Source organism: Halyomorpha halys, unplaced genomic scaffold, assembly GCF_000696795.3.
Source record: "Halyomorpha halys isolate HHAL.00 unplaced genomic scaffold, Hhal_1.1 Scaffold525.1, whole genome shotgun sequence".
NCBI lineage: Eukaryota > Metazoa > Arthropoda > Insecta > Hemiptera > Pentatomidae > Halyomorpha > Halyomorpha halys.
The window spans coordinates 9,635-34,359 of record NW_027107431.1 but is presented as its reverse complement, the minus strand read 5'-3'; the positions used below and the strand labels follow the sequence as shown (position 1 = coordinate 34,359).

The 24,725-nt window shown below is 29.7% G+C and overlaps 1 protein-coding gene across 1 annotated transcript in view; it reads left to right on the top strand.

The window, feature by feature from the left end:
* LOC136795376 (regulator of G-protein signaling 17-like) overlaps positions 1-22,998 on the top strand; it is a gene marked incomplete at its 3' end in the record, with an annotated part of 28,645 nt that extends 5,647 nt beyond the window's left edge. The window contains 6 exon segments of the mRNA XM_067045695.1: positions 1,065-1,121; positions 3,124-3,543; positions 6,207-6,229; positions 17,136-17,231; positions 21,092-21,153; positions 22,832-22,998. Coding sequence (XP_066901796.1) covers positions 1,065-1,121; positions 3,124-3,543; positions 6,207-6,229; positions 17,136-17,231; positions 21,092-21,153; positions 22,832-22,998 — 825 coding nt within the window.
* Positions 22,999-24,725: the final 1,727 nt, after the last annotated feature.

The window sequence follows — 24,725 nt, the reverse complement described above, 5'->3', positions numbered from 1 at the left end:
ATTCATTCTGAATTTATCGGAAATTCTGTCCACTTAATTTTATTAGGGAGTATGAGATCATTAAGAGGCATTTAGTCATTTTGTACCCAGCATTTTGTGAATTGAAAAAAATTAATACTCTCCTTAAAATTAGACAAGAAAAAAATATGTCCGAAATACAGTAACACAAGGTTACTGTATTTCGGACATATTTTTTACGAAGTATCACAGTTTAAGAAACGATATTTAAATAATTCTACTATTTCATTTTATTGTTTTTTAATTCTAACTCCTGCTTAATGAAAACCTCTGAATAACTTCTCTTCTCCATATTTTTCCATAATATACAATACAGACTTCACTGTATGTACAGAGCATGTGATAAATTCAAGGGAAATTCAGAATGAAACTGTCAAAACAAAACAACAAAGCTACAAATGCCTTTTTCATCAGTTGAACTATTTTTTTAATTATTTACCGTATATGTAAAATAAAATATTACACGGGTGATCACAAAAAAGTTTTTTATATAATATATATAACTAATAAAACCAGCCAATTTGGTTTTTCAAAGATTTAAAACAATTTTTAACAGCCAAAAAAAAGATTCAAAAGCTTCATAATGTCAACTGCTTTGTCACAGCCCAGCCTACAGAGAATGACAAAGAGCACTCAGTGATAGCATTAAACCTTTCTTCTTTCTGCCAGTTATACTTTAAATGAAAAATGTGTGGTTTCAACGTTTCGACTTTGAACCATCGCATTTTAAACCAATTTTCTCGTAATCGTGTAACTGTAAAAATCTCCTGTCACTGACAGAATTTTCGAACTGCTTTGAATCAAAGAAATCTTGATGGGATTATTGAATCAAGCGGGAATAGAACTGTCCTTTCTTTGCCCAGGTTTTTATTATATCATATCGATCGCTGAACAAGAAAATGCTTAAAATGGCTCAACGATCAACACGAGACGGGTTAGTTGGAAGGCTGCCTTCTAAATGAAAAATTATTAAGTATAAGTGAGCAAATAATTAACCATGAAACTTTTAATGGATAATTATGTTTTATTAATTTCTCCTGTTACAGATGCTGGAGGATGACGATGGCGGAGGGGGTGAAGGAGGTGGGGGAGGTGGAGGAGGGGTGAGTTACATAACTACAAAATTATTTTTATAAATAATAATAATATTTTTATTAATTGATTGCAAAGTAATCACTAATTAAGTTAGTTAAATTAAAATATAAGAGCTCATTAATATAGTATCGTTGCAAAGAATGATGTAATTAAGAATTGTGCTTGAGCTGAATGATTTAATTTTAATAATAAAATTAAATCAATGCTAAAATCTCTTTAATAATATAATAACTATACTATGCTGTAAATCAGAACTTTTTTGAATCAATTTTCAGTTCGATAATCCGGTAACCGTAGAAATCGGAACTTAGGGTGCAGTACTATTTATGGCTGTTAACAATGATGAAAGTTATTTTTATTATATTTTACCGATCAAAATTCATCTGATTTCATTTCGAAATGCCACCATTATTCTTTAAAGAAATAAATAACCCTATATTTCCAAGTAAAACGCAAAAGAAGAATTGATTTAATATTAACCAAAATTATTACCCCGAATTGCACAGCAGACACAAAATACTAATTTAAACTGTGTACATTTATTCAATTTAATAAAAATGAAGACAGTTTTTAACATATATTCAAGCTAAACGAAGGCATTATTGTCATTGTAAATTTTTTTAAAAAATTGCGAGTTATACTCCTAAATTTCATTATCAAACTATTTTTGAGTTTAAAAGCAATCACATTGATAAAGTAATCCACAAAAGTTTGGAGGATGGATACAAAAAATTATATAGATACTATGTTTATAAAATAATTGTATGATTTTATGTTTCAGGGTTAAGTCTCCTAACAGAAAATATCAATTGATGGTCTGAAGACAAGAATAAATTCTCAATGAAATTATGTCTGCTAACGTTTTTTATTTTCAGGGGATATTCACGAGTAAAGATTTTTGTTGTTACAAATTATTCTGGTTATACTGCAGTGATATCAGATCTGGAGAGCGTGGCAGGGGCCACACAACGTAAACAGTTAGAATATTTAATATGAATAGTAATATTCCATTAATAAAATAATTGGAGCTCATATTAATTTATTTATTATAACCTAAATAATTCATAACAATGAAAATTTTTGACGTTAATATCTCCTATACAACATTAACGGACATTTCTTGTTTTGAGACCCCTAATTCATATTTTCAGTGAGGAGACTTATATTGAATTATAATATATACTATGTACAAGGTGTATCAGAATCAGCGGAATATAGCCCAGGTCATCCTTTCGCAACAAAATTCCGTTTGAACTAAAATAAATCGTATTTTATTATTTTTACTTTATTATAATTATATTATTTCAAATTCTTGAGACAAGGTAATTATTTAATAAATAAATATTTTTGTAACTTCTTGTTTCAATTTCTGTATCGCAAAGTGAATAAAATTCTCTTGAAGAAACAGGTGTACGGGATCTTCGAGCGGACCAATAGCGAAAACTTTCAATTATTTTTTATAAATCACACTTTAGTTGTGAATATTTTTTTCTAACCCCTGCTGGGCTAAAGTCACCGTACTTTTAGAGAAATTACTATATTTACTAAGCTTTGATTTCGTGCATGAAACCGAAATTCCTTTTGGGATTGAGTCCAAATTGGTTTCTGATTTGCCAATCAGTGTTTTGTGGAACAAGATTTTTTTGGTGCAGGTTTTTTTTTTTTTTAATTGTAGGTCCTGAATGCAACAAAAAAAAAAATCATATATGTAATGTCTGATTCCTTACAGATATAGGAAATTCAAGATCGTGCAATTGAAACTCAATTACCTTGATAGGTTACTGTTCAACTAAAACGATTTGCTTAAAAACACAAAACGCTTTTGCTATGCGGAATCGGAAAAAAGTCTGATGTGGTATAGAATTACCTATCTATGGTCGTCGATCCTGATACATTCTTGTATAGGTGAACATGTATACTGGGACACCTTGTATATATGAATGTGTAAGGGGATCATGTATATATACTATGAATAACTTTGACCATGGCATCTATCACGTACATTTACAGATCTCGTCGAGTGGGGAGTCACCAGAGAAGAAAGACGAAGATAAGGATAAAAACAAAGATAGAGATAAAGAAAGACAGGATAAGGAAAAAGAAAAGGAAAGGAAAAGAGAAAGAGAGGAGGTGGATGAAAAGGAAAAGGAGGACAGAGAGAGGGATAGGGATAGAGAGAGGGATAGGGACAGAGATAGAGAGAGGGATAGAGAGACGGATAGGGAGAAAGAAAAGGAGGAGAGCAAGGAAAGCAAAGACATTGACACTGACAAAGAGAAAGACAAGGGTGGAACCAGCGGCTGCAGGCTGAGAGGAGTTGGGAGCAGGAGTTCCATCAACATGCCAGGTGCTGTGAAGCCAGCACCCATCCACCACCGACCCAGCAAACCATGCTGTTTCTGTTGGTGCTGCTGCTGCACATGTTCTTGGTATGTATTTATTTAATTACAATTTAAGTTCAGTTTGTATTCCTACAAAATAGCCTTTAGTGCAAAAAATAGTGGGCCAAGCCCTCGTATTTTGAAACCATTATACTGTAAAAATCGAGAACTCTTAGATCCATTAAAGATTTCTCGATTTTGGCAGCATTTTCTCCGTAAAGGAGAAAAATAGTGTTACATTGAAAATTAGGTTAAGGATTAATTCAGAATTACTATTCATAGAATAATTATAATATTCGTTATTTATTTTGTTAGGTAATTCCCTTCAGAATAATATAACAGGCATAGGAAATTGGCGTTAATAAAACTCAGACTTAAAAAAATACGTTACAAAGATGACAAAATTACTGGAAGGTGAGAATACGTTACAAGTTAAAAAAAAGAAAAACGTGTAAAAAAGTAACGACAAATGGTTAAAAAAAATGAAAGAACATAAACTTATGGGAGAGAAAAAAAAAACAGAATAAAAATATTGTTACTTGTTTAATAAATTAAATATTTGAGAATACGTTAACGATTAGTTATGTTGGTCGGTTTATAAATTGACATAAGAAGGTTCTAGTTGGATAAAGAAGCTTTCAGAGATAAGCCTTTTGTCATGGTTACGAACAGTTTATAGGTTATAGATGTTTTTTAAAATTCGAAGGAGTGATTTAACGATAGAGAATGTTCCGAAAGTTTTGAGGCAGAATAATGTACTTTATAATGTTATTTCAACATAAGAAAAAAAAGCGAAAAACATATCGAATCTTAAAACAAATTATAAATTATATTCCACAATTCAACTACCTACACAAATGAAGGATGAATGTTTAAGATCATACTCACTAACCAGATTTAGCTTGGTAATGAATCCATCGCATGAAACTAAATTTGAAAATTGTATTTAATAATTATCGTACTTTCCCGTAAATGGTTACTTATTTACAAGATATTAACATATAATATTGACAATATACAATCAAGTTGTCCACTTTCTCAGTTTTTTACAAACTCCATAACCAACTAGTTATATTGAATCCAATTCACATAAAACCGCTTCAGTCAAAACGCAGTAAAGATTCCCAAACTTGCACCTTTTCTTAAAATCCATTAAAACTCATATTGGAATGACAAATTTAATTTCATCTCCCATCAACCCCTTGTTCCATTCGAGTAAGGCATTTAATTAGGCGTTTCCGGCATTTTCTCGTCCTTCGATCTTGGACATTTTCTTCTTCGTTTCACCTTTCTTGAATTCAGAATAACTCAAACTAACTTCCACTAGTTTCGATAGTGGAATTTATAATATTTTCATGTTTATTCCATAAACTATATCGTATACCAAGATGATACTTTTACAATATGACTTCCAATTGGTCCAATCTGTTAATAAATTTTTAATTAAAAAAAATTAATATTTCGAACTAAAAGAGGTCTTGTCATTTTAAATTAAATCTAAGATAATTGTTTTGTTTTGTTTTTTAATAAAAACTTCTTGAATTTTTTTTTTATAAGGCCGTCAATTTTTATTCAGAGTAAGAGAAAATTATCCTTAGGTTGCCAGAAAGTTCTCTGTTATTAAATAAAATTTTATCGAGTTATTACATCTTTATTTGTCCAAGGTTTCGATTTATACCTTCAGTATTGCTAAATACTACTCAGTAAACAATAACAGGTATTTTTTTTAATTGAAATTTTAGAAAAAATATTAAATCTTTACCATCTATATCCAAAATACATAACATAATAAAAACAGCAATATTACATTAGTTTTAACAGTTAGTTCAATTTATCAGTTTTTTTCCTATGATGTTACAGTATTATCACGTTAATTTACTATTTTACTGTCACAAAACAAGAAAATCTTTATTATCGAATTTATAATTTAATACACGTTTCAATCATTTCCATGTCTGCTTCTGTTTAAACATTTATGGCAACATTTCTTTTTGGAATTCACATGTCATTGTATATTATATAAACATTAATACAATTCTGTTAACTTAAAAGAAAAGTAATAATAGTAATTAATAACAGGTATATCGATTGTGTAAAGAATATAAGTCACTCCCTAGGGAGCTTTGGATTTAAATAAGCTTTTGCAAAACCAATTAAATATTAAGAAGTTGAGAAAAACAGAAAGTAATGATGAAAATGAATCATATCAAAAAAAGAAAGTTTAATTGTTTTTTAACTACATTTTTTGTAACTTCTAATTTTCATTTAACTGTACCAGACCCCAGATTCCCAATAGTTATCGCCTCAAAAAACTAAACAATGTCTTTGTCAATATACTGTAAAATATCCATTTTGTTGTTAAGATGAAAACAAATAAATTATAATAATGGATTGAGAGAAGAAATTTATAATATATTTTGTTTAGTTTTGTTATTGGATTTTTTCTTCCTCTTTTCTTTTCTTTTCTTTTTCTTTTCTTTTTCTTTTTTTTTATGAATGGGTAAGTTGGACAAAGGAAAAATTTGTTTCCAGAATTAAGAGGTTCACCGTAACACAAAGTGGTTTATAATTTTATTTCTCCTGAACTGAGGAGCCTGCAGCAAGATAACTTTCAAATCAATTTATTAGTTCTTGGTTATCCTTATCCAAATATATATTGTGAATTTATTAAAAGATGATATAATAATCTTTTTTTTTTCTTCCAATTACATGCTGACATATTTCAGGAATAAATGGTAAGACAGAATTAATTGTAATTGTTATTAGATATAATTAATTACGTATGTTATTTCCAGAATGGGCATCGTTCCGAAATTAAAAGAAACCTTTTTTTAATAAACAATTATTGTTATATGCATTATGTTAAAAACCACTGAAGAAGAACGATTATAAAAAAAAACATTACTTATTTCAATAAAAACAGATAGTGACATTACATATTAAAAAAAAACATAAATTCATAGAAAAAACATTAGTTAATTTTAAACTCCAGTAGCAAAAGTTGTAGTAACATTAGAGTCATTTTCAACAATTTGAAAACATTTTCAAAATATTCCAGTTCAACATAACTCAACTTGAATTATTATTAAGATTAAAAATAATATTACTACTTAATAATAATAAATAATATAGGATGGGCGAGCGTGGTCTTCCGGTATGAGTGATCACCCATTTAGGGCGGTCACCCACCCAATTGCTGACCACGCTTGACGCTGCTTAACTTTTATTACCTATTGCAAGTGTGATAGGCCACACGGCTACCCTGACCTCCAATTCCAATATAATATGCTAAATTAACTATTATTTATTTGAGTATTATTCGATACGATACTATACTACACAGCATTTCCAGAATATACTCATTTATTTGTATTTTTCTGTTACGATCGCCCAAGGACGGAGTACTTTTCTGAAAATTGATCACTATTCTATTGAAATTTCTTCTTAGATGAGATAGGTTGGGGTTGCTGGCGCTTAACTACATTTTTTGTAAACTAAGCCCCTTCACTCCCATAATTACTGAAAATACAACCTTTATATCATTTAGAACAATCAATTCCACTCATACTCATCCAGTTTTCACTATGACACGGCCCTGTTTGCAGTTCATCCAGTCTTTTTAATCACATCGTGATCCTCTAAGTTTACCCTGACTCTTTACCAATGCTCATATTTCAGACTGGAACGACACGTGATGTAGCGATGAACAACTGGAAGGATTGGTATATTGCCTATTTTAAGGGTTAAAGTATTGGCTAAATCAATATAAAGGGTTGGGGTCATGTTAAGTAAAACAGTAAAATGTGACTCTAAGGTATGGTAAATTGCAATCTAAATGCAATGTGAATCTGTTATAATGAATGTTTTCACCCTATTATTTGAAAAATAATTAAGCGCTATGATACTTTTGGAGCATAGCATTATATTCTGAGTAAGTTCCATCACATCTTTTAGAATTAATTTAAAATATGCGATGGAACTATAGTACTATATAAGCGATATTTACCCGGAAAATCAATTAATTAGACTTAATTCGGAAAATAATTCAATAGCTTTCACCGAAATCACTAACCGAAATATTTATCACTGATCATGTGATAAGATCTGAATAAGTGTTTAGATTGAACTTCCAGTAATATACTCCCAATTTTTAAAAAAATAAATACATTATATATAATTTAAAGGCATAATTTTTTACTAATAATTAGGAGTGGGGAAGGAGGGAGTAAGAATAAGATATCAATTTAAAATACACTATTCATTCATTAGATTTACTTCTTTTATCTTTTTTAATTTATGGTTATAGCCTTGTATAAAGCAGTATAATGGAGGGGATAAGCTTCAGGGTAAGTGAAGCCAAGAAGACGGGCTTAAGGGCACTAGAGATCAGCCTGGATTGGAAGACATCCGAGAAAAATACTTGAAAAATATAAGTCATTGTTCGAAAATCAATCAAATCTTGCGTTTAGTTTGTTTTTCATATGTTATGGTCCCACGAAATAAAAAACTCATTAAAAAGGTGGTGGGAGTGAGTAAATTTGAACAAAGTAATAGGTTTCGTGCCTTAGTACATAATGTATCTAAATTTCACTCCTTTATTCATGTCGCAAAAAAATGTTGTTTTTTTTCTAGTATAATAATGAAAACAAACGACAGATTCTTCTATTCAACTACAAAAATATAAACATTCACATATAATCGTTTCGCCGATTGTGAATCGGGCAACATAGCTCCTTTGAACTATGTTGAACTCCTTTCAAATTGAAATTGAATATTGAATATTAAAGGAGTTCCTTTTTACCTTACCTCATTAGTTTATTTAAGGATTGATACGACTGTTGATGCCAGTGAGGGGGGGGGGCTAAGATATCTATAGCCAAATAGCAAGTAGACATTAGCTTCAACTGCTATGTAAAGATGTTGGGATATTATCGATAAAGATATATATCGATACTATCGTTTCATAATTTGCGTTATCTTCTCTATATAATCGCGATATCGGAAGAAACATACCAAATATTTAAAGAAAATCTTAATTTTTTTTATTAAACTTATCACTTTAAAAAGTTAGAAAAAATACAAACAACTCGTCTGTATATGTTGGAATAAATATTATTGTGAAATAACGTACCAATTCTCGGTTTCGATATTGCACTTAATAAAAATTTACATGATCATTAGCTTATTAGTTTTGAAGTAAATAAAAAAAGGAAAACATAAAAAACTTGTTAGTATCAGTTTATGGGATTCGATATTATCGTGATATCGAAAGAAACTGCCAAATCTCGGGATCACTTTTATTATCAAATTGATAATTAAAGAAAACCACGAACTTGTTCGAATCGCTATACAGGATTCTTTATTGTGAGATATTAAATAGAAAAAACAAATATAGAAGGGCAGAAAAATAACAATACTCTGAAAAGAAAGATCACATGCCACTGTTGTTACCCAGCGAAAATCAAATAAAATTCCAACGAGATATACTTTTTTTTTGTTGTTGTTCTAGTTTCACCATGGAATCCGGGTAACTTTGGTACACCCTTTTTTATCACGAATTCTAAGGATATAAATGTTCTTGTACCATTGTAACCCGTTCTTTTCACTTCCTAGAAGTTCTAGAAGGTATGAGAACGTAGACAATTTTTTAAATCTTAAAATAATTTAACCAAATTGAGGAAAATGTTACTTATTTAGAAATGAAAACAATAATGGGTTACATAAAAAAAATTTTATCAGTCGAAAAAATATTTATTTTTCAATGTGGTCGTAAACCAGGAACACAACGTGGGTACAACTCCAGGCACAATAAAAAAATGTGAGGCCTCCCCTTGGAACATCTCACAGGAACTAATTCACTCGCAGACACGAGACATTTCGTTACTCTACTGTCCGATAAAAAGAGTGAAAACATAGCCAATTTGAGTCAAGTTTGTAAAATCCTCAATGCTCCTTACGTTGTCGCAAATAAAATCATACATAAAGACCTTAATGTTCCCTATGTAATCGATCTAGCCCGAACCAGATATCACTCCTTCCATTATAAACTCTCTAACCCCTCAAACCCCCTAGTTTCTAATCTTGCATCCTCTTCCATTCCTGACAATCCTCCGAGGCACCTGAAAAGAAGATGGCCCCGAGACCAGCTAATGTAAAATGTCATTAGAGTGCTACCAATGGGTAGTTTCTCTACACGCCTGTAACACTCCAATTTAACTTAGATCAGATTTACTAAATGTATTATAATGTACAGTTGTAAATAGCAATAAATAAATATTAAAAAAAAAAAAGTTTGTACCATCACCCCAATGGTAAAAATGGTACACTACTGGGGTTCTAAATCGCACATGTTTTGGTATTTAATTAATGTGAAATCATGGAAAAAAATTTTCTGCAATCTATAATCGGAATCCACTTCATTATAATCTTATTTACAACTAAAAATTACTCATATGAACACTCGAGGACTCGGCAACAAAAGTTTGGAAGATGATGTCGAATGTTTCGTTATTGTGAAGTTACGAGAAAAAAAATCCCACACGTCCGGGAAAAAGAAGAGATGCAAATCCGATTATTGGTACTACTAGGGCAACCTTTCGGCGAACTCGTGGAACTTCCAGGACTTGTCCTGGCGCCATTTCCAAGCCCACTAGAACATTTCAAACTTGAAAAACGACTTTGAACCAAAGTCCTCTCTACTGTACCATATGCACCCTATCTTACAGTATATACACAATAAGACTGACCAGAAAAACCAAGAAATGTTAATTTATTAGAATTTTTTTCACTTTTATTTTAGGTTTTAGCTAATAAATTTGAAAATTTTAAGGATTATATTTTCTTATTTTTATGTATTTTAATTTTAAAGGAGATAACTACACTCGATTATTTCCAATTTTTCAATCACTTTAATTATGTCTCTATTTGTCCGTTTTTTCCTCTAGTGATTAATAAAATTCTTTCATAGTTCATATTTTTACATTTTTTATAACTTTTAACAATGTAAAATAATTAATTATTTCAAATAAATAAAAAGGTACATTAGAGATTTTTTTTTTATTAGGCATTTAAGCTCTTTAAACTATTTCAATGAGAATAAGACCAAGATGAAATAAAATATCATTTAGTTTTACATTTATTTACAGAGTTTTGAGCAAAATCGTTTGAGCTGTTTTTTAAAAAATCGAAAAAAAATATGTAAAATCGATTCTGTTATGTCGCAATTCTGGTAAATCGATTTTATCTAAAAAGATTCTGTAACATCCGAGGCATATGCCAGCCTTAAATATGTAATTTCAGATCTGTACGAATTTTCGTTTTTGTGCAAGGCTGTTCACACACTGAGTATTTTAAGAGACTTCGTTATTTGGACTCAAAACGGGTATTTCCGTCGAAAACATGAATTTTAAATTTTGTGCGAACGTAATAAATCTGCTTACTATATATTCTATGTATAGATAAGTGGAAGTAAAAATTGTTGGAAAACACATGTAGTTGAAATACTTTTTTTTTTTTAAATAATACTTTTTTATTTATTGATAGATATTACAATCTGCCACACAGTTGTGGGCAATAGGTGATAGTGATGAATGATCTCATACATACTAAAATAAAATGAATAAATGAATAAAAAAATAAATAAATTAAAAAAAACTCTCTTAAAATATATACAAACAAAAGAATAAACAAAATGAACATAATCAAACTATCTGTAAGAAAAATAAATAAATAAAATAACATAATGATAAAATAATATAGTCTACAGTCACATTTACACTCTTATATACAATATTTACACAATCGACCTGAGGATCCCTGAGCCCACTCTATCCCCCACGTGTGAGGGGTAGAGCAGAGCTCAAAAGATCCCAGCGCATCCCTCTCGCCGCATCACTGGTAGTTGAAATACTGTCATATAATTTTGTATTTGTTTACTTTCATTTACCTTTGTATGAAATATATATTAAGAGAAAGTGTTGTGATCGTGAAAAATTTCAAATTCCAATTTTCTACACAAATACATGTTTAGAGGTCCCCTGAGCCCAAATAACCAAGTTTCACAAAATGCTGTGGTCAGCCTTGCTCAAAAACGAAATGTACGAAACTGGAATTACATATTTAAGCTGGGCACATGCCTGGGAGGTGACAGCAACTTTTTCAATTAAATCGACTGACCGGAAGTGCCACTTTGTAGAATCGATTATTCACATTTTTTTCGATTTTCTCAAAAACAAATTTAACAACTTTAATTAAACTGGATATGCCTTCGTGAAATGATATGTTCATTAATTTCCTATTGCTCTTATCATCTTTGAAATAGTCTCATAGGACTTTTAAGTGCGTATTCGTGAAGCAGTCTTATCCCAAAGTACATCTAATTTTATTTATTTTAAAAATGTAAACAGTTTTCATTGTAAGAAATATTAAAAAATAAATAAATTGATATATTAAAGAATTTTATGAATGACTAAAGGAGAATAAAATAAATATCTGATTCGGACGGGAATCTTTTGTACTGGAGCTTTGTTATCTTCGTTAAGCTGTTGTATTTTTGGCAGGAACAAAACTGATATTCGTTGTTCCCACCTTAAGGAACATTAAAATTCCAATTTACATAGCAACAAAAAAATACACAATTAATAGTACAAGAGTCCAGGAGGAGAAAAAAGACAGTTATCTCACCCCAATTGTTTATTATTTTAATGAAAACTACGTATAATTACTAGTCTTGATTGATGAGTTTGCCAAATATAGGTAGAAGGAATAAAAATTGGCGGCTACTTCAAAACGATAAAAAAAATTAATTTTTCATTCGGGGCTCCACATCTTAAAACGTAGCAACAACACAAGAAAACGTCATTTAAAGAAGAGTAAATTTGCTAAAATATGAGCCCTAATAGAGTTATTTATGTTCTATAGTTCTTGAGATATAGCTTTTTAAAAAGCAACATTTCATAAAAATTGTATACAGAATATACTGAAAAACAGTAGTTCGTGAACTTATTTTAAGAAATCTATATCCCAAAAACCATTCGACGTACAGATGTCTATTAGCACTCAAATTAAAGCTAGTTTAATGGGCTATAGTTTATCTTTGCAGGAGTAGTAGATTTCAAGATATTTGCTTAAATAAATTGATTTATAGTTGTTCGGACCAATTGTCAGGTGCCAAATTTATATTTATATGCGAACATTATAAAAACTACTATCCTTACGAAGATACGTGTCATAAACTACTTTATAGTAAGTTAAATTTCCTTTATTTTGAGTGATGGCAAACATATGTACGTCATATAGTTCCAGACATATAATTTTCAAAAATCAAAAATTTTATCCAAACAACTAGAAATTAACATTTTGTGAATTAATTTTGTCAAATATCATAAAAACTACTACTCATACAAAGATGAAGGTTATAAACTATTTTATTGTAAATTTAACTAGCTTTAATTTAAGTGCTGACTAACATCTGTAAGTCTTTTGGTTTCTGAAATAAAGTTTTTCATAAATCACACTTATTGTCTGAACAACTATAAATCGATTTTTTTTTAGCAAATATGAAAACTACTAAATAACTTTATAGTACATTAAACTAGCTTTGATATGAGTTCTAATAGACATCTATATGTCACATAGTTCCTGAGATATAGATTTCTCAAAATAAATTCACTAACTACTAATCTTCCAGTACATTTTTATGAAATATTGCTTTTTAAAAAGCTATATCTCGGTAACTATTGAACGTAAGTAGCTCTATTAGGGCAAATTGACTCTGCTTTCAATAATTCCCTCTTAGGTTTTCTAGTATTGTTGGTAATTTTAAAGATATAGGAGCTCCGAATGAAAAATTAATTTTTTTCAACGTTTTGAAACAGCCGCCATTATTTATTCCCCCAACCTATACTTGGCAGACTCATCAATTTTAACTAGTAGTCATGCATAGTTTTCATTAAAGTAATAAAAAATTGGGCTGAGATAACTGTCTATTTTTCTTTCCGGCTCTTGTATTATAAATGAAAGCTCTGTAATGTACTAACATTTTTTTCAGCTAATAATTTTATAATCAGCTTAGATCAAGTTATATTGACCTTTTGAAGGTTTATTCTCTCTTCTTCAGTGTTCTCTGTTTCTCTCTACTCCCATAACCTTTATTGCCGGCGATACTTTATGTCCAAATTCTCGCGAGGGGAAGGCACCAACAACTTTTTAGGTCCTCGTTTACCTTTTCTTTATAAGTAATCTCGCTAAGTCCACGTGTTTCACCTTTTGAACTTGATTCTTCTATTTTCCCCATCTATACAAAGAGGTTTTATCTGAAATCGACAGATTTCTATTTCAATATTTCGTGGAACTTTATTGGTAGGCGCGTTATCATTAAAAGTTTTCTTCACAATTTTGCCATTGGTTCGTGAAATTGTTATATCTGATGTTTCATCTACGTTGGAAATCATTTGTATATTTTTTTTTTTCTCGATTGTATGGAAAAATATAAACAAAAAATGTTACTCCCACCGTTTCATAAGTTTTAATAACGTGTTGTTGTTAGCTGATTCAATGTGAGGTGAAAATGTTCGCACCACTCGATGGTCGGTGGAGTAAAAATGAACACTAATTAGAGATCACCTTCGTTAGAGCTTAAAAAAAACAACAACGAAATAACAACAGTAATATAATGAAAAAAATATATAACAAGAAATTAAGAGGGTGGTAAGGCTATAAGATAGTAATATATAATATTGAAATAGTAAGAATTAATACAAAAGTATAATAAGCATTGAAAATATTAGCAAATGAAAAAATATATATATTAAAAATCAAACAGTACTCAATGTAAATAATGAAAAAAAAATTAACTTAATGATAAATATGCGTAAGGAGATACGATATACATGAAAATACGAATATATAGGTAAAATGAACAAATCAATAAGTGATATCTAAAATTTTATAAGTCAAAACAGAGTAAGTAGTAAAACTAAAAATAATGAGAAGTGATGAGCAGTAAACAGAGAATAGACAAAGGGGAAGAGAGCAAAGAAGACAATTAAAATAATTAGAGAAATTTTTTTTTTAAAAAAAATAGACAAAGGGTGAAAATAAATGAATATTTTATTTATTTAGTTAGTTAGGTCAACTGAAGATGTAAAAGTGTGGCCCTTCATTTCCATTCCTTATTGGTGGTTGAGTATTGATAATTATAATAAGGCCTTATAGATCAATATTTACCTCAGTAAAAACCATCATTCATTTTCAAGAGCATATGAAACATGATCCAATATAAATTTTGATTAAGTTCTTGGACGTTTACCCGTCCCGTTTGTGCTGATTATCGTATTATTGATTTATTAATTGTACATAGCGACTTCACTCGCAGTTAATACAGGACATATTTAAAAGGAAACAAATTATAAAAGTCCGTAAAAACATTTCATTTTTTAATTAATAATCTAAAGAGTCTATAAAAATTCCTGTGGTGGAAGTATGATTTTTAGGAGGTCGGAGACAAACATAGTTGAATAACCTATTATTAGTATTTTTTTATGTTGAGACTAGTAACCTTAAAAACAAGGTAATATAACCTCCCTAAGAAAGTTATATAGTATTTACAAAAATTTCAGTCATTAATTATAACTTTTTTCGTTTTAGTCTTCGCTAATAAATAGAAAACCAAGGATTTTTCGGAAATGGTAGCCCTTACTCAGTTTTTCAATCAAATTAAATTCGACAAGATTTCCTACAAAATTCTTATACTACATTTTATTTTCGTGTAAGCTGCGATCCCACTAGAGAGTACTACAAAATAGTTCATATATCGAAGATTAAAATAGAGCATTTCCACGAAAAAAGTATAAAAGCTTTGTTCACAAATGTTGTACATGATCTTGGCATGCTGAATCCAACCAAAAAAAAAAATTAATACTCTAATCAGTGTTTAAGGTTAGATTTTTAACATGGAATTCCATGTTAAAAATCTACTTGGACACTTACATTGAATTATTGTAATTTAAATAATTTTATCTCGGATAAAATGAGCCGTTGTACGGGCGATAAGGCCAACAATCTAACCTCAGCGTATAACGTGCAAGACCATAACTCTCAATCTACGTGACCAGGTTTAGAATCCCAAAGACTTTTTAGAATGGGATTTGCTGTTTTGTTTTTTTATCCCAAGTTCTCCTTTGAATTCTCTTAAAGATAATTCCACCCACCTGGGGCATAATATACCAAGCAACATAGACTAAAAAAGAGGGTGTTGGCTAATTAAATGTCGGAAAGGCGGAAATTGGTTTAATCCCTTTATTTGAATGTAAAAACAGGGCATTTTAGTTCGCACCGTTTTTCTACTTGTCCTTAATGGAGGGGAGGGGGAACAAATCGAAATTTTCGAACTTTTACCAGTTTATCAGTAGTTCCTAAGCGATGCATTTCTATAAAAATATTGCTCGTTTATAAAATAAGGTACATGTGATGTTGGTAGAAAGATTTTTTATACAATTTTTGTTTAAATGGTTTTCTGTATTTTTAAACCTTCCGATTGCAATGTAAAATATATTATTTAGATAAAATATAATATATTTTATCACATTTTAGTCCCTAATATTAATTTTATTCCTGTTTATCCAGAGTCGTAGAGGAACATTAATTGCCACCTGTCAAAACAAATCGGAAATTCCAGTCTTGATAGAATTCAGCAACATTTTTTTTTTTTTTTTTTCCTTACCTCCTAAAACAAATTAAAAAAAACAAAACAAATTACAATATATACAAATGAAAAATATATGTACATATGCCGGAGATTGGAAGCATTGTTTTGCCAGCATGGCATTGTAAGATAGGTTGCCGGATCCGCTGAAGGCGGTGTCATCGGTGATGGCATGTGTTTGCCTCAAGCTTTTTTTGTAGTGATTTTTTCCAGTAGAAAAGGGTGTTATCAATTCGTGGCTTTCCGATCAGTCTGAAGCTGCATGCATAAGTAGTGCGTATAGAACAAAACACTAGTTTCAGATAAATTGCATTTTCTACAAAAAAATTAAATTATACTTTTGGATGTGTGATTGTGGTAAGGTAGTAGCAAGTTAATAAACAATATAATTAAATCTTGTTTTATAACTCTAAGACTCGAGGAGCTTCTGGTTTCTTCTTCCAGGAGCGCCAGTGCTTGGTGAGCATAAAGTAAATATAAAGTTGTTGCCTATAGTTTGTCAATAGAGTCCACTTTACCCATTTGAGCCGTTACAGCACTAACAAAAGAACGAGGAGAGTTTTCAAATGGACAATTGAGAAAACATGTTTAATCACAACGAGTTGAGGGTATTCCATTAGGGATAATGACGGACTAGAAATACCTATACCACATTTTAGGTGTACTGTTTTCGATTTGAGGAAATCGCAATTATTCGTCTTCATAATTCCTCTATTTTAAAAAAAAAAATCATTCATTCTTTACTGATTTATAATTTTTTTTTTTTTAATTTAAGCATAGATTTCTCTCATATATACACCTAGAGTATTTTAAATGCTACTTTTTTCATACTTAGTAATTCCAACCATATTTCACTATTATATCTGTAAGGAACCACATGCTTAAATTCATATTTAATATCTGATTATAAAATAAATAAATTATTTTTCCCGTTTCAGCTTGGCCGTGAAAGGTAACAACTCAGGATGCAGAAAACGTAAGGAATCTGGTATACCAGACCAAGCTATACTTTTCTGCGGAAGCAATGAACCGCCGTAAGTGGTGAAATTTTTTTTTATTATAAAAATTGTTTTTTTTTTGTTTTTATGTCTCTATGAAATTTTACAATATATACTTCATTATTTTTCTCATTAATATGATGATAACAATGTTAAATAATTTAGTTTCATCAGTTTTGATTTATTATTAAATCAGTTTTAGTTTACACTGGCAATTTTGACTCATAAGGGTTTCAATGTCCGAAGAATGTAGGTGGATTTTTTCATTGGGTAATATTTACTTTAGTTGAAAATTTAAAGTAGTAACAAAAACAAATGTAAGGCCAGGATAGAACCTTGGGGGTCTCCTACAGATATTGGTTTGATGGATGATATCGCCGAACTTTGTCAGACAGAAAAGGTCATACAAGAATGATTATAGAACTAAATAGGGAGTGGGAGAATTGGTTTAAGTTAATAATAAAAATAGTTCTAACCGATATATTTTATTTAATTTTTTTAAATTATATACTTTCAGTTTATGTACTCCAGTAGTTTTTATTTTGTTATTTGCAGTCCTAAAGAAGACATGTAATATATGCCGAAATGTCGCTATTTGATAAATATTTTACCATTTTTAATATTAATGTTAATTTTCAACCTCACCATCTCTTTGATTATTGCTGCAGCCAACTTTTATGAAAAATCTTTTGGGGTACGCTGAGTGATTGATTATCACTGAAATGGTTAATCCTTGAAATATCTTAGATTATATGTTTAACAACTTATTGTTAGTTAAAGTTTATTATATACTTATATGAACGAAATAAATCATATCGTATTTCATTTTAATATAGACAAAATCAATTTACACCATCGCAGCTCATGTTACAAGAGAAGGAAGAGAAATTATTCTTGCAATATCGAAACCTGTTAAAATAGTCTTACCCACCCCCACATTGTTAGAGGTTGTTATTATCGGATTGCATCAATCAAGGGACTTACTGTCTATTTTTGTCTCAAGGATCTTATAATACTTTCAATTATAGTTGCCAACTAATTACACAACATTTCCATCCAATATTACTCATTAAACTTCCTCCATCTTTCGTTCCTGTCACAACAGAAATTACGACCGCAGGTTATAATTTGCTATAGCGAGGCTCAGTATATTTTAAGATCCATTTATAATTAAATCGACTTTGGTGATGATTATTAAAAATTGTTAGTAGTAGGTAAAACTGTTAATAATAATTTTAGTTTTCTTTTAAACCATAAATAGAATATGAGTAATGAATTCATATTAACTTGAAGACAGTATATCCATGTTTAATGTGATACCAAGCAACGACGAGTTAAAAATTCAGATAAAAGTAACAATTTAAAAATAAAAAATTACAATATTTTGAAAGGATGCCGATAATGGTTCATACAGAATAATAGAACCTCTAAATAAACGGTAAACCTATACCGTAGGAACCTATAAAGGGTCTTGAGTTCAGCAACTGTTGTTTCTTGAACAACAGTTTAACAAAGACGTGATCGGGTTACCATCCATCCTCAACTACCAGGTTTATCCTCCAACACAATGAATACACAAATACCCGCTCTACAGAGTGACCAATATAAATCAGCTCACATACATTTCACTCCCAAATTTTTTTTTATTAACAAAAAATTACGGAAAAAACTAGTAGATTAACTTCCATAGTTTTTCTCCTTGCTATTACTTTTTAACTACTATGCGACATGTGTTCCTGATGCAAAAACTTGGGGTTTGTTGATAACTACTTTTTAATATTGGCGTCATTAAAAAGTTATGAAAGATCCCGTAAAACGCACTATAAATCATTATACAACATAAATTAATAATTAATCATTTGAAATTTTGGAGACCTCCATAATTCTAATAAAATCACATAAGACGATGGACCGCCTTGCTCCACTTTTACTGTACGGCAAAGATTTTTTTTTAAAGCTGAAATTTTTAATCTTGTTATTAATTAGTCGATAATTATCAGTAACAAGCAATGCGATTTTACGGCTTCAATATGTCGAAATTTTGGATTGACTCAAGTGGGACCTTAATTTTATAATACTTTCCAGAAGATTTACCGAATTGATAAATGTTTATAGTAATAATTAACTTTATCTTTTATCGATTTTTCATTTCTAAATATTTGTTTTTAAACAATAACAACATGGGATATACTGACTAGTAATGCTCCATTCTATTTATACGGTGTTCGAATCTTATTCTTAGAAAATTGTATTGTACACATCTATAATAAGGTAGTTTTTTAATTGGAAAGTTATAGAGAAGTAACATTTTTTATTTATTTATTGTATACATACTTTTTGGTTTTGTTTGTTATTCTTCTCTAGATTATTATTTCATAATTTTTATTTTCGGTCTTTACAATTTTGGATTGTAATAGTTCATGGTTATTGCAAATAGTTAGGAGTGCCTCTTGCATGAAAGAAAACTCGCCCCCACCTATCAAATGTTAAAAAAATAACTTACAATCTGTTACAACAGCCATGTAAGGCCAACTAGGGCCGATGTGGGAATAAAGAAATCTAAATAAAAAAAAATGGAGAAGTGATAAATCTCAGTATCGATTCTTAAATTGGATTTTAATGATTTTGACATGGACATTAAAACCCAAATACGTTCCTCTAGAATGTAAGTTAGGCCCTTTGTTTAAAGCCCAAAAAATTAACAGTTTTTGACATAGCACAAGAATTTGATATGGGTCAAACCTCTAAGGTTTACTTCCATAGTGTGATGTTTGCTATGACATATATCTTACATGTTACAAAACTGCGAAATATAAATACTACTCAAAGAAAAAAGGTTATAAGAAAGATCCCGCTCTTTTGCATTAACCCAGTAATATTGGAAGAATACTGTTGAACACTCCCCGGGAAATAATGCGGTAAGGATAATCTTGGACTTTTTTCGTTGCAGCTTCAATTATTCATTGAATAAAATGTTATAAACTTCATTAAGTAACTTACTACGGTATCGTCATCAATAAATATTGCTAAAATTAATTTTTACAGATTTCCTTGATAATTTTACTCGAACAGCAACAAATAAGGTAAATAAAATTTATTAATCTACTCGACGATTGAGGGAATGGCACAGTACATTTTTATTTCAGATGGTATATATCATTCAATTCGATACCAAGAGATCAAATGTGTTTATTATGTCCGTCCGTGCTTATATAACAATATTTTGAACGCTATAAAACCTAAGACTTAACCAATTCTTTGGTTTTATTGCTCAAATTTCACAGTGACAATACAAGAATGTTTAGAACAGTTTGAGCTCTAAATATTGAAAAAATAATGTACTAAATGTTTTTAGTCTTTCCGTTTCTGAATGTGTAGCGTTTTTTTTTTTTAGTGAACCGCACCACCGATTTCCAATATTCATGTCTCAAATTATTCAGACCCTCGGGTTCCCACCTAAAATTCGTTGCTCGCCTAAAACACCCGTTCATGCACGACCTAGCTATAAGGTTTCAGCGAGTAAGATTCAGGATAAATATACGTTTACGGGTAGCTGAATATTAATTCTAAAACTAAAGTGATATTTTACAGTAGGGCAACGTAATTACTGATTAAGTAAATTGTTACTCAAAGATATTCAATATAAAGTATGCAGGTTTACTAATTATGAGAGTTGAATAGACTGTTTTGATAATATTATATCGTTTATACGAAGCATGATATCTCTTAAATTTCAAATGAATTAAAGAGAAGAAGAAAAAATATCTAATGTGAGTTCTCGCTGGAGTAAACTATTTATGATAAAATTATGTTACATGAAACCATGTTGTATTATATAGAGGAAATATTGATCGTCTGAGTATATGCATTGTTTTTATTTATTCATTTTTTAACAGGCCTTCCTTGGAAGAAATCCGTTGCTGGGGAAAATCCTTTGACAAATTGATGCGAAATCCAGGTAACATGACCTTATTTACGTCACCTTGATAAATTGGTTTTGTTTTTCCATGGTGAATATACCGCCTGTGCGCTGCTGGTGTTATATATAGTAGTCAATATGATATAATGTTTTATAATTATAAAAATATAATTATATTATATAAGCACATATCAATTTTTTTTTAATTCTACCAATTACACTTTATCATATTTATTTCTTTAATTAGCGATCAGACAAAAAAAAAACTCAAATTAAAGTTTTATTTAATTTATTTATTTTGGTCCTGATAATTATTTATTCATTATTTTCTTTTTTAATTTTTTTCTTGTTTTTTGCTCAAATTAGGTTTCTTATTTTACAAATCAGACTAACCCAATCTGTATTCATCTAGACTACAACAGAGGTAGATAAATAAATAGAATATATCCGAACGGGATTTCTAGTATGCCTATAAGAAATATTTTTTCTAGTGATCTACTCAATTTTTTCTACCATACACCCCCACCATTACTTAAGGATACGATGTTTTCACTATGATACGAGTTTACCAAAATGTATGTCCATTTTTTATACGTGACTCTGAGAATAATACGAAGAAAAGTCCCTAACCAGAGGAATTAATTGTTTTATATTTAGGCTGTTGTACTTTGAACTATTACCAAACGGATTCTGAACGATATATTTTTAAAACTTATTTAATTTCTGTAGTATTTTATGGAAAGCAGGGATATTTATGAAAAGGAAATAATATTACGTGCAAATTTAATGAAGACTCAAAATTAAAAACACCGTATTTTAAATGTCCGCTTCCTTAGGCATTCGTGAACGTAAAATAATCTTTTTCTTGTTTTACATTCATAAATAAACATTGATAATACAAATTACAGTTGCAATCTGTTGATAATAACTAAAACACCGCCAATTTAATGTGTTTTATTTCTTACAAATACATACTTTCTAACACATAGATTTATACCATGTAAGCAGAAAGTCGATATTTAAGTGAAAAGGAGTCCTGATGGATTGCTTCCAGCCACCATTATTCTCCCATATAATCTAATACTAAACTCCTTACTTTCATATCATCATATCACAGTTTCTCTAAGCAGTTTTCTACTTTTCAAATCTCAGATCATAGATTGTTCTGGAAATTTTGCAGATTTTCCATTTACATATCTCATTCTGCTTTCTATTATACCAGGAAATGATCAGGTGGGTCTGCGAGAAAGGCATATCATTCCTGAAAGTAAACATCTTCAAATACACCAAGGCACCATATTAACCTCTAAAAATGATCAACTGGTAAAGATAGGCCAGCACATAAAAAGAGCAATCATAGCTTTCTTCTCTCTTCCATGGTCACTGAAAGTCTAGAAATCTCGTGTTAAGAGAGTAAAAAGCTGTGATAAATCAAGTTATGACATACGTCTGTGAGACCTGATCTTTCGCTGGTACATTATAAAGCAGAATGTGAGATGTAAATATATAACACTCAGTAAAATTTTCAGAACAATGTGGGATCAGAGGTTTAAAAAGTAAGCTCTCTTCCGATGTCAGAGATGCCTCCACCCCCTCACATGTCCTTCTCTTCTGTGTTACATTGTTTTTACACCTATGATAAATTTATGAAAAACCTTTTTATCTATTTTTTTTTTTTTTTTTTACTAAAACTAATAAATGGAAATTGAATTTTCAGCTGGACGGAAAGTTTTCCGTGAGTTTCTGAGATGCGAATACAGTGAAGAAAACATACTTTTCTGGCTTGCTTGTGAAGAATTGAAAAGAGAAGGAAACCCAGACCTTATTGAAGAGAAGGCAAGATTCATATATGAAGATTACATCTCCATTCTCTCTCCAAAAGAGGTATATAATGGGTTTTCTCAATTACCAATTAAAATCTATATTGGTTTTAGCTTCTTGACTGGCACCTCTAAGTGTTTTTTACCTAACACTAATGCAAGTGAATTTAATATAAAAACCTATAATTCCTCAGTATTAGTCAAGAATAGGAATTCTATGTATTGTCAAATTCATTTTCCTTTTGTTCTTAATTTTTTTTTATTTAAGAAACAGATTAAGATAATACATCAGTCTCTGCGACTCCATAATAAAAAATACAACACTGGATCTGCCTTAACCCCAAGCACAAAAAAAAAACATTGATTTCCAATTACACAAAAAAAGTAACTTAGGAGTTTTTTATTTTATCTTTTACTAGGGTAAAACAGTAATAAACGTAATACATTGGAAAATACATAGTTGAACAAGTTCACCAAATATCATGTTTCCAATAGGACACAATTCATTCAACAACAAAAATTGTTGAGCAAACATCGTTAGGTAACTAAAATTTTGAAACGTACAGTATACATTTCTGGATTGTTTATTGTTAACAATATTTGACAAAGAATTCTTGTAACAAAACAAATTAGTATAAGAATATTTAAAAAAACAACAGGTGTGGTACCTGCATCACACAACCTTCTCATACCACCCTAAATTAAGTTGAAATTATTTCCCCTTCCTATATAATGGTTGATTCGCACTATATTTTATGTTCATACTCTTTATGTTCCATTTATTTCCAATTTTATTAAGTGTAAATTAAAATTTATACACTCACTTTCCTATCCATTTACATACCATCTGCTTATATTAATTTCCTGTTTATAATATTTTATGTAAATAGTATGAAAGAGAAACGGAACTTAGTGTTTGAAAGGGACTTAACCCAAAATACAAAAGTTGGATCTGTCTGACTCAGTTACAATTAGACAAATAATTGTTACTGAGTCCGATACCATTTATATCATGTCGTACATTGACTATAATGCATTTATTACTGTACTTATTTATTTAATTATATGTAAATGGATCATAAAACATAAATAAAATAGTAGCAGACCCAAGAATCATCCAAGGTAGAGGGAGATACTTGTTTTTTAGTTTGTGCTTCATTTCATGAATTTCAAATTGATTTATTAGTGTTTGAAGATGCTATTAAAATTTTGATTCAATTTTTTTTTTCTTTTGTGTGTGTGTGTGTGTGTTCGCTCAAGCCCATAATGGTTTTCAGACCAATTTCATTCATATATATAAGTATTTAAGATGACTTAGAATGATCAAAATTTAGTTTTAGTCCATATTCATAGAATATTCAGTGATAGTAACAAAATTTTTTGTCAGAATAAACTTATTATTAATGAATAAAAATAAGAATTTAAATAGAAAAATATTTAAGTAATTTAACATAAAATGGATTATATATAAAATTTATGTAAGGTGAATGTAAATTTGTTAAAATTAAAAGACAAAATAATTTTACCAAGTTTAATTACTAAACTAATTTTAATTAATAAACTAAATGTTCTAAGTTTTGACGAGTATGCTATCCTGAGGATGGGTCTTAGCCAAAATGTAATAAATTTTGTTTGTTAAATTAAAATTACTGAAATAATTTTGATATGAAATGCTAAATTGAATCTTCAAAATATCTAAGTAAATAAAAAAATAATAATTTAAAATTTATCTCTATTTTTTTTTTTTTTTTTTGTCAGCCAAAATGTAATAAATTTTGTTTGTTAAATTAA